At 37.5% G+C, this 12315-nt stretch overlaps 1 protein-coding gene across 5 annotated transcripts in view; it reads left to right on the plus strand.

Moving 5' to 3' along the window:
• Positions 1 to 12315, plus strand: part of LOC129702045 (cohesin subunit SA-2-like) — a 147371-nt gene that overhangs the window by 105039 nt on the left and 30017 nt on the right. For all 5 annotated transcript variants that reach the window (XM_055643565.1, XM_055643563.1, XM_055643562.1 and 2 more), the window contains 5 exons: positions 1792 to 1909; positions 3357 to 3460; positions 5756 to 5848; positions 9407 to 9496; positions 10218 to 10421. In XM_055643565.1, the coding sequence (XP_055499540.1) occupies positions 1792 to 1909; positions 3357 to 3460; positions 5756 to 5848; positions 9407 to 9496; positions 10218 to 10421 (609 nt within the window). The remainder of the gene's footprint in view (positions 1 to 1791; positions 1910 to 3356; positions 3461 to 5755; positions 5849 to 9406; positions 9497 to 10217; positions 10422 to 12315) is intronic.

A 12315-nucleotide genomic window follows, 5' to 3' on the forward strand; every position in this document is an offset into this window, starting at 1 on the left:
ATTGACCGTTGTGACAGAAATAGTAATAAACACCCAGACTGCCTTGAAAATTCAAAAATGTGATATTCTCAAGATCAGAACTTTAATATTATTGTATTATATGCTGTAAGTCCGTAACAGATTGGTAAGGAAATTACAATTTCTAGCAAAAGACCAAGTGTTTATGGAGAAGATCAGTTGCTAGCTGGTACATTGGCATATCATAATCAGTAGCATCATCATACTCCTCAGATTGTAACCAATAAGCAACTTCTGTGCACCTTGTTTTTCCTCAACTTTTCAATTTTTGGCATTGTAAACTACAAGTTTTTGGTCTTCAAACCACGCATGACACGCCTTTCTGCCCACTACTTTCCCATTAACAATGTCCTGTAGATCATCACATTTGGAGTAGTCCAAATTAGGATAATCTCTGCAAATGCTGTCTAAATCAGTTTATTTTGCTGGGCATTTGGATTGGCAATTTTGCATTTCTTCATCGGAGAAATCTGTTTAAAATGTAAAGAAAAACAAAACACTGAACAGCATTAACAGAAACAAGTTATTATTTGCAGTTTTAGAAAATGATAAAGTTGAACGCTAAAACAAATAGTAAATACCCAACAAAAAAAATCATGTTCATCAGTGTCATCAAATCAATTAAATTCATCTAATCAATTAAATTAATCTAAATTCAATTACTAGATCGAAACATCTATCCATTTCTTAAGAAAAGGCTAAATTTTTAAATAGCCTAAGTATCCAAATAACAGATAACAAACTGATCCCATTCACACATGAATTCACAATATAACATGATTTTTAAATCTCACCTTGTCATGAATTTATATGCCAAATGGAAGGAATTTAATGTTTAATTCCCATAAATTAATCCAGAAACATCCACTCTAAAGATAATCAAAATCATTATTTTTTGCACAATACATCTGACTAAAACTCTACTGTGGATATTTAGAATGAAAATATTGATCATGGATGGACAATAACACAAAATATAGATGATTTAGATTTTCTTATGACATGATTGTGCAAAAAAAGAATGATTTTGATTATCTTGAGAGTGGATGTTTCTGGAATGTGATCGATTGGAATATTGCCGTTGCCATAAAATTAAGCCCATATCGGCAGGCAAGACACGGCCGATTCGTATGTGGGCCTAAATAACATTTTTCGCATCATAAGATTAAAATGAAGCCACACCAAAAAGCAAAACAACGTACCTTTTGTTTTGTCCTGATATTGCGATCCGTGATGTTGAAGGCATTGAAGGCATATTTAGTCGCGTTTAAGTTCAATCCAGCGACGGAATGGTCCATTAAATTAAAAAAAACTGGAAGGGAAGCATGTACGATTTTTCTTCATCAGCTAGCAGCCCGAGGAAATCCCTCTCTGACAACCAATACAAACCAGCATTTTAGTTGTCGTCCCCCCCCCCCCCCCCCCCCCCCCCCCCCCCCCCCCCCCCCCCCCCCCCCCCCCCCAAAGCCTCCGGAATCGCACGCACAGGCAGTGGCAGGGCTGGAGTACCGGTGATGGTAGGATTTGTAACAACGCTACTTAATAGTATGGGGTGCGTGCTGAGATTCTTTATATTGAAGGATGTCTACTTCCTAAACAGGCAAACTTAGTGTTCAGATTTTCATTTCAAATGAGTGAAAGGAGAAATGAGACTATAGATACATGTTGGAGATGTTGGACATAATTGTACGATGATTTTTTTTGGATGCTTTATTTGTATTGCATTGAAATCCCATGATTGGATTTAATCATGCTTTATTTTTCCATTGCCAGCTGCACGAGCATGCTGCTTATCTTGTAGATAGCATGTGGGATTGTGCACCAGAATTACTCAAAGATTGGGAATGCATGGCTAGCCTACTTTTAGAAGAACCACTCAATGGGGAAGAAGGTAAATTTTATATTTAAACTTGCCTTTTCTTATGCTGGATAAATGATTGAAGCTCAGAAGTAAAAAATAACTATTAAATAGAATATATTGAAAAAGACAATTGTTCTTAATGATAATGCTTCAAATATAATGTACTATGCTCAAACATTGTACAAGATATGCACTCTGTGGCATTTATGTGTCAATATAATCATGTTCCAAGTTTTGAACTGTACGAAGCAGTTAGGTTCCACGTTAATATGTATCATGTGGAATACCATTGAAATTTGAAAATATAGACTTGATGTCCCTTGATTTAGTGCAGAATAACCTTGATATGTCATTGTGTTCCTGATCTAGCCCATCACAGTGTTGTCATCTGCGAACTTGTAGATGGAGTTAGAGTTGAATTTGGCCGCACAGTCATGAGTGTATAGGAAGTATAGTAGGGGCTTGAGAACACATCCTTGCGGGGCACCAGTCTCAACAGTTATTGTGGGGGAGGATATGTGGGAGATGCTGGATTACTGGTGGTTTTCAAAAATAGTTGTGCAATTAACCAATGACAACATCGATTCTTAGGTGTGAGAGCATACGGAAACTTAAGTCCTATCTGTCAAGAATATTAAGCTGCCATTTTTCAATTTGACTCGTCATTAATTGGGGATAATTGAGGAATAGTTGCTAAATTTGCTGATGATACAATGTAGGTAGGATAGTAAGTTATAAAGAGGACATGAGAGAGGTTAATTAAGTGGGTAAAGGTCTGGTAAATGAAGCACAATGCGGTGGAATATGTAATTTATTTTTGCAAGAAAGCAGGCTATTTAGATGGTGAGAGTGCAAACTGAGATGCCAAGGGATTTGAGAATTTAATGGCAAAGTGTTGCTGCAGTTATGGAAGACGGTGCAATCATATATTTGTATTTAAAGCATTCTTATTTAATTGCAGCACCAACAAGGACACTTCGGGAGATAACATTTAGTTTGAACTGACTAATTATTTTACACCAAATTGCTGTCAGATACTATAACATATTCTTTACTGTGAAAATGTTGTATTGCGTTGATTACTAAGCATACACAAACTTTGACCATTATTAAAGGTTTACATTTTTAATTTGTGATAAAATAAAAGGCATCTCTAATTTGATACTGTACTCAATATCAGAAAGCATTGTGTAACGTAACCGTATTTAGTTGAATATTTCTATTCCGGTGATGTTTGCTGACATGCAAGAAGGAAGTAAGCTAGCACGTTTCCTTGGTGCAGACCTTGGTCAGTGTCAAGATTTTAATAGCAGTTTGTTATTCCACCGTATTGCACCCTTTCTGCAACCTGTGAAACACTGCAAAGGTCTTGAAACAACATTTTTCTGAGGTTGAGCGTTCTTGAAAGTGATTAATGGCAGCATCTGTTATCTTTACATTCTTTTGTCAATAAGTAACTTATACTTTTTTTCCCCAGTGCTGACTGACAGGCAGGAGAGTGCACTTGTTGAAATTATGCTTTGCACAATAAGGCAGACCGTGGAGTGTCATCCTCCAATTGGCAGAGGTTCTGGCAGAAAGGTATGGAGATGTAATTCAAAAATCAAAGTTAATCTTTCAAGCAAAATTTGTATTTTTATTTTAAGTGGAGTATAATTAATTGCCAGATTTGGTATTTTTAAAAGCTGAATAAGTTTGGTGTTTGGTGCCTTAATCCACATGACATTGAAGCTGATGGGTAATTTAGTTCTTCCTTCAATACTATATGTTTTTTTATGCAGTAGTTGAAATATCTCTGGTGGGATGCAACTCCTTTGCAGATGGATGTAAAGGGCAATACGAGCAACTCCTAGTCTAAATGGCCCAACCTAGAATATCACTTTGCACAGTAGCTGTCTGAGTGCATGGGCAAGGGCTTTGCGGTAATGTCATCAGTGGGCTTATGAATGCTGTCATCTTGGTATAGTTCAACTGACACGTGCTTTTCTGCTGTTTGCTCTCTGTGGTGACTCCGTAATCAAAATAACCTGTTGGTCGACAGCTAATTGGAGTGCCTTGATCTCCTCATAAAACAATGCCATAATGGTGTCTACTTGAGTCGACATCATCAATATGCTGGGCTTCGACCCGATCAGTCTGACCTTGTATATTTTACATTGGCTGCAATGGAGGGTGAGACATTGCCCAACGGATTTAGAATAGAGCTAGGCAACATCCATGCTTTGGACCAATGGACTTCCCTATCCAGATACAAGCCTTGTACAAGCTTGTATCTGGATGCCCACCTCCGCTTTCACATTTTCACCTAAACTTTCTGGCAAGGCACTGAATATCGTGTTGCGAGTGCCCACCAGAATGCATCTTCATGCTCTTCTTCTGATCTAGAACTCATGTCATCAAGTCATTTGATATAAAAAAGACAAAGTGATGGAGGTCAGTGTCCATGGAGAGAGAAGCAGAATTTAAATTTTGTATTAATGACCCTGCATCAGAACTGGGAAAATTTAGAAAAAGGACTTGTTCTATGTTGCAGGAAGGGGGACAGCCAGGGTGAAGAAAAGGAACCCTGAGGGGGTGAAAACCAAGATAAAATTGATAAATTCCTGAATGATGGTATAAATACTTTATGGCACTTGATTTGTCTGGAGAAGGTTTAGATAGAGTAGAGATTAATTTTTAAGAATGAGCAATGCTGAAACTGTAGGATGCAACCTACAATGCTGGAAATATTAAATAAAAGAATATGCTGGGAAAGCACTTGTCAGACAAGACCTGTGGTGAGAGAAAAACTGAGTGACATTAGAACTTGTCAGGGATTGAAAAGCAAAAAACAAAACTTACTGATGTGGAGATCTAATGTATAAAAGACAGAAATGTCAGAAACACGTTACCAAGTAGCATCCATGGGGAGAGAAATTAAACCAGTGCACCAGATTTATGATCTGCCCCATTACAACCTTCCACCAAATAGTAACCAAAAACACAATCCTGTTCTTCTTCCCACCAAGCCTCCGAAAAGCTCCCTACATTCACCTGTTCTGTTGGAATGGCCAGTTGGTAAACTGGAGGGTAATCTGAAATTGTGAATTTATTGTTAAATCCTGGGAACTGGAGCATACTGAGATGGAAGATACGATGTTGTTCTTTTTCCCTGCATTGGCTATTGTTAGAATCATATACAAGGTCAAAGACAGAGCATGGAATGCAACAGAGAATTGGTGTATTATCTCTAAACTAAACAATAAATGCATTAAAAGGTCTTGGGCACTTAATGGGAGCATTATTTAAAAAAATTTACGATGTGATCCAAACATAGATACTGGGATTGCAATGCGAAGAATTTTAGTAAGCCTTGCATTAGATAATAGGTGCAGGAGTAGGCCATTCGGCCCTTCGAGCCAGCACCACCATTCGATGTGATCATGGCTGATCATCTACAATCAGTACCCTGTTCCTGCCTTCTCCCCATATAATAGACAACAGATTCTATGGATGTTTAGGAGACAAGCAATTTCATTGTGTTGCTGCTCTATATTGAATGAACCTTTAATTTGAGTTGCACACTTTTAATGCTGAAGAGTGATATTCACAAAGTTGTATTTCTCTAGTGATGGACAATATGGCAATAGATTTTATAAAAGTAAATTTCAAGTTGTTAGGAGGAAAAAATGTTATTGTTTACAATCTTTATTTTTGCTTAATTTGTTCTTTTTAATGCACATTTTTAGTACTTTGCTTTTCAAAATTAGTAGAGAGAACTGTAAAGCGAGCAGGTAAACAAGTTAGAATATGTTAATGTGAAATCAGTAATGATGGTGATTTAAATATGTTAATGTGAAATCAGTAATGATGGTGTTTTAAATATTCTATTATTAGGTATTGACGGCAAAAGAGAAAAAAGGTCAATTGGACGATCGTACTAGAATTACGGAACAGTTTACGACCGTTCTTCCACAGCTCTTGGCAAAGGTAAAATTATTTTAAGTTTTCAATGCTGTTAAAATATTTCTGGAATTTAAATTATTTTCAGAGTTGTCACTTGAGTTTCAGGTTTCTGGATGTTTCTGGTGTTATAATTAAACATTTGTTTCAAAAGTATCATTACACTAGCACTCCTCCTTTCGCTACACTTAATTGCTTGTTCAGTGCATGAAATTCTTAAGAATTCCAGGTATCATTTTACCATAATGGTAGTTAGAAATTTAAGGTAAGAATTGTGGTTGCTGAATAACATAAGAATGAGATATATATAGCTGAATGTTTTAAGACGGTCTGCTTAAGATCTCCGTGGTATAAAATGACCCACGTGTGGAGAGTGCCAACATGGTTGGTGGTGCTGCTCCTTTCTCAGAATTATGAAGGTATAAGCTCAAATTCTACCTTGGACTCGTTTGGCTGACAAATGCAATACGAGCAATAGCCTTCCTTCTGTTGGCCATGTAATAATGCCAAAACTTCGTAAAATCCAAGGGACTCTTGACTGTCCCTTAGAATTAATTTAATGTTGAGCTTTGTTCATAATACTGAGATATTATGTTGAGCTTTGTTCATAATACTGAGATATTAAGTAGGCCTCGGTAAAACATTAGCTTATACTGTTTACTTTCCATCACATTAACCCAGTGTGAAAGATAGCACACCACTATATGAAAACTCCATGTATTTTATTCCCAGTAGTGTTAAGGTGAAGCAAACATAGAGGCTAACAATGGTAAATCCAATCAATAAAGACTAATATAAAGACACAAAACAAAGGCAAATATAAAAATTAGACATTTACATTTCAAATATCTAGTTGGTAACTGAAGCTGTCATAGGTTGTATTTAAACCCCCCAATAGTAAAAGCATTATAAGTAGTGAGACGCAACAGTTAAAGAGAAATCACTATAAACTAGTGGCTGATAGGAAAACTATTATGAATTAATGGAATTTGCCCTGTCTATCAGGATGCCTGGAAAACTAGTTTGAAATTGTATTAAAGGCGTACGGAGTTTGCAATTGACCCCAGAGTCACCGCCGCCGATCTTCATGAATCTAGGCGAGATCTTATTTTAACAGTATAGTTAGGAGCTGGTTTAATCAGGCAGGAGAATTTTGTATGAAGGATTTTATGTTCAGAGTAGAGGAATGGGTGTTTAATTTAAAATGTCTTCACTGTGGTTTTTGATGTTGAATTCAGGACTGAATTCTGGACTGAGGGATGGATTTGGCACCATTCTGGACCCAATTGATTTGCGGATTGAGTGTGAAAATTAAGTTCATGTCATTCACAGTGCCCTCCATAATGTTTGGGACAAAGACCCATAATTTATTTATTTGCCTCTGTACTCCACAATTTGAGATTTGTAATAGAAACAAAAATCACATGTCAGTCAGATTTTAATATAGGCCATTTTTATACATTTTGGTTTCACCATGTAGAAATTGCAGCAGTGTTTATAAAAAGTCCTCCCATTTCAGGGCACCACAATGTTTGGTACACAGCAATGTCATGTAAATGAAAGTAGTCATGTTTAGTATTTTGTTTCATATCCTTTGCATGCAATGACTGCTTGAAGTCTGCGATTCATGGACATCACCAGTTGCTGGGCGTCTTCTCTGGTGATGCTCTGCCAGGCCTGTATTGTAGCCATCTCTAGCCTATGCTTGTTTTGGGGGCTAGTCTCCTTTGAAAAACTCCTTTATTGCTTCAGCAGTATGTTTGGGATAATTGTCTTGCTGTAGAATGAACCGCCCTCCAATGAGTTTTGAGGCATTTGTTTGAACTTGAGCAAATAGGATGTGTCTATACACTTCAGAATTCATTATGCTACTACCATCAGCAGTTGTATCATCAATGAAGATAAGTGAGCCAGTACCTTCAGCAGCCATACATGCCCAGATTAAGTGTTATGCTTTGGATCTTGGACAGTTCCTTATCTTCTCCATACGTTTGCTCTTGCCATCACTCTGATATAAGTTAACCATCTGTCCACAAAACCTTTTTCCAAAACTGTGGATGCTCTTTTAAGTACTTCTTGGCAAATCATAACCTGGCCATCCTATTTTTTTCCGGCTAACCAGTGGTTTGCTTCTTGCAGTGTAGCCTCTGTATTTCTGTTCATGAAGTCTTCTGCAGGCAGTGGTCATTGACTAATCCACAACTGACTCCTGAAGAGTGTTTCTGATCTGTTAGAGACAGGTGTTTGGGGATTTGTCTTTATTATAGAGATAATTCTTCAGTCATCAGCTGTGGAGGTCTTCCTTGGCCAGCCAGTCCCTTTGCGATTAGTAAGCTAACCAGTGCTTTCTTTCTGAATGATGTTCCAAACAGTTGATTTTGGTAAGCCTAAGGTTTGGCAGTTGTCTCTAACAGTTGTATTCTTTTTTTCTCACTCATAATGGCTTATTTGACTTTCATTGACACAACTTGCCTGGTCCTCATGTTGATAAACAGCAATAAAAGTTTCCAAAGGTGATGGAAAGACTGGAGGAAAGACTAGGTGCTGAGAGCTCTCTTATACCTGCATTAAGGAGGCATTTAAACATACCTGAGCAATTACAAACACCTGTGAAGCCATGTGTCCCAAACCTGAAGTGGGGGGACTATGTATAAACACAGCTGTAATTTCTACATGGTGAAACCAAAATGTATAAAAATGGAAAAAGGGTTTTGGCCCGAAACGTTACCTATTTCCTTCGCTCCATCGATGCTGCTGCACCCGCTGAGTTTCTCCAGCATTTTTGTGTACCCTGGCCTTTAATAAACTCTGACAATGTGCACTTTAACCACATGATTTTTTTTCTATTACAAATCTTAAATTGTGGAGTACAGGGGCAAATAAATAAATAATGGGTCTTTTTCCCAAACATTATGGAGGACACTGTATCCAAATAACAATCAATAATGGAGCAGTTTCAATGTATTTCATATCCTTTTGCTGCTCTGATGTTTCTCCTTGTGTTAAGGAAGACTGCATGATTTCAGATCAATTCATTAATTTTATTTCCTATCTAGAAAATAAAGTCGCATGGATGTTGTATGAGGATAAGTGTTGGCACAAGGGAAATTACATGCTTGTCTCAAAATCACAATTTTACTCCACCTGATTGGGAAGATGGTTGTCTCTGACAATGTAGCATTTTCTCAGTACCTCAAAGTGTTTGCTGGGATTATATCAATTACCTCTGTGCAGCGTTGTTCCTGTGCCAAGGCTGACATCTTGCGTAAAGGAATCCTGAGGTCATCCCAAGAATGCAGTTTAAACATGGGCTACTTATGTGTAATTTTGTTATTCCTTATTGTCTTCATTTCATATGGTTCAGAAACTCATTTTCTCAAAAGGCTGTGCAGGTAGAATCTTTCATCACAAATTCAACAGTGCGTGGATGAGCACTTGACGTGCAATAACCTGCTTATAGAACTGGGAAGTGGAGTCGGTTCATTTGACAGGCATGAACATGAAAAGCTACCTTTGTTTCTGTACATTTCTGTGGTCTGTTATTGATTTATTTGATACAAATTTTCATTTTCTCCCTACGAACAGTATTCTATTGATGCAGAGAAAGTGACGAACCTTTTGCAGTTGCCACTATTTTTTGACTTGGAGATCTATACAACTGGTCGACTAGAAAAGGTAAAACAATAATGCAATTTCATGTGTTCTGATTCCCTCAGAATTAAGAGCTATATTTGTTATGCAAGTTCTATTCTATTCTCAAATTTCAACAGAAAATATGAGGGAATTTTAGTTACTGAACATTGAATGCATTGACTTTGAAAGAAAATAGATGAAAATGGTATAACCTCACTAAAGTAGACTGCAGTGGCTAGATGAGATGTATATGATCTTTGATTCTGCAAATAACATTTTTTTAAATGAGGCTTGATTTATTTTATATAAATTGCTGTGATGGTGTAAAGAAATGCCAATTGAACTGAACTTGCAAGGAAATTTAGAATAATATTGCAATCCTCTAACTCTTCATTTATGATAAAGGATGCAGACCCAAATTATTAGCCTGTTTTTTTTTTTTAATTACATTGAAACCTAACGTTTGTGCGTATTTCCAGCATGGCTTATCATTTAAGTCTTAAGTTGGATGTGAAAGTATAAACATTTTCCTTTTTATTTTAAGTAAAAGTGATTTTGTTTCATTAATTGCCCTCCGATTTGCCACAATAGCCTACGGTTTAAATTATGTAAATATTCAAGACTTGTAAGTGCAAAAGAAAATTGCAATTGTAACTCATGGGTGTGGCTGTAAAGTTAAATTGAGTTTACATTATAAAATCTGATAATTTGAATCTAGTATCGATATTAATCCAAATATTTTGCACTTTTATTTCCCTCAAAGCACTTGGACGCTTTGTTGAAGCACGTGAAAGATATCGTGGAAAAGCATGTGGACACTGAAGTCTTAGAAGCTTGTTCCAAAACTTACCATGCCCTCTGCAATGATGAATACACAATATACAACAGAGTGGACCTATCGAGGAGCCAGCTAATTGATGAGTTGGTTGATAAGTTCTCTCACATGCTTGAAGATTTCTTGCAAGAGGTTTGTGTCAGAAGAATCACATACAATGCTTTTAATTATGTTTTTTCATTCCAAGCTGGCTGCATGTAAGCATTTTTCCACTCAATTTTGGTATCTTTTTTTAGTGGTCTTCTGGCCTTCAGCAGTTTAAATTATTTCTGTATTTGTTAATAACATGCTTTTTTATCAAGATGTGATGGGGAAATTTGTCCGTGTGTGCATGTATAGACAATCAAGGGACAAAAATATTGCAAGTGGGTATGTGAACATTTAATACAGCATTGATGATATTGGTTATTTGGTTATTATCTTGAATATTTTTTATTAGTTTATTTCAGAATTGCAATAGAAAATTATGGATAAACCCAACAGTTATTTTGAATACGCAATGTACCTGCAGATGTAGTGACGTATAAAATGTATACAGTTGAAACTAAAGTTGGAATTCATTTTCTTGCATCAGACAGGATCATTTTGAAAATAGGCATTTAAGTTCAGAATTTAAGAACAGAAATCATCTGATGTTTCACTTAGTTGTATTATAATTTAATTATCTTACCAACTATTTTTGCTACAGATGGTATTAAATTTATAGTGGTTGGGTTTTCCATAGAAGAGAAAGCTACAGGTCTGACACTTGCCCTGATCTGTGTTCAAGTATTATTTCCAGTTTTAAAACAAATGTCTGAATTGTGACTGAACAAAGTTTTACAGCAATCATTGAAAAATCTACAGTGCATTTAGAAAGTATTCAGACCCCTTCACTTTTTCCACTTTTTGTTACATTACAGCCTTATTTTATCTTTTTTTATCTTCAATCTCCACACAATACCCCAGAATGAAGAAGCGAAAACAAGTGTTTCGAAAATTTTGCAAAGTAATTAAAAAATAAATAACTGAAATATCACATTTATATAAGTATTCAGACCCTTCGCTAAATTGATTGGACATGATTTCCAAAGGCACACCCCTGTCTATACAAGGTCCCACAGCTGACACTGCATGTCAGAGCAAAAACCAAACCATGAAGACGAAGGAATTGTCCGTAGACCTCCGAGACAGGATTGTGTCCCTCTGGGGAAGGGTATAGAACAATTTCTGCAGCATTGCAGGTCCCGAAGAGCACAGAGGCCTCCATCGTTCTTAAATGGAGGAACTTCGGAACCACCAGGAGTCTTCATAGAGAGTCACCCGGTCAAACTGAGCAATCGGGGAGAAGGGCCTGGGTCACTGGAACCCAATGGTCATTTTGACAGAGCTCCAGAGTTCCTCTGTGGAGATGGGAGAACATTCCAGAAGGACAACTATATCTGCAGCACTCCACCAATCAGGCCTTAATGGTAGAATGGTCAGACGGAAGCCACTCCTCAGTAAAAGGCACATGACAGTCTGCTTGGAACAAGATTCTTTGGTCTAATGAAACCAAGATTGAACTCTTTGGCCTGAATGCCAAGATTCACGTCTGGAGGAAACCAGGCACCGCTTATCACCTGGCCAATACCATACCTACGGTGAAGCATGGTAGTGGCAGCATCATGTTGTGGGGATGTTTTTCAGCATCAGGAACGGGGAGACTAGTCAGGATCGAGGGAAAGATGAACGGAGCAAAGTACAGAGAGATCCTTGTTGAAAACCTGCTCCAGAACGTTCTGGACCTCAGATGGGGTGGAGGTTCACCTTCCAACAGGACATGACCCTAAAGGGCCTGTCCCACTTGGGCGTCATTTGCGTGTCACGCAAGATTTGGAGAATCCCAAAATCCTGGGGCGCCGCCCGCTACCCCGTGTCATTACCTATGCCACCACGACTCACCACACGCAATGCACGACATGCGCGAGTTGTGCGTCGTGATGCGTAAATTATGTCGCGTAAATGATGCGCAAATAACGCCCAAGTGGGACAGGCCCTTAAGCAC

The sequence above is a fragment of the Leucoraja erinacea genome, chromosome 12, assembly GCF_028641065.1.
Source record: "Leucoraja erinacea ecotype New England chromosome 12, Leri_hhj_1, whole genome shotgun sequence".
Classification (NCBI taxonomy): Eukaryota; Metazoa; Chordata; class Chondrichthyes; order Rajiformes; family Rajidae; genus Leucoraja; species Leucoraja erinaceus.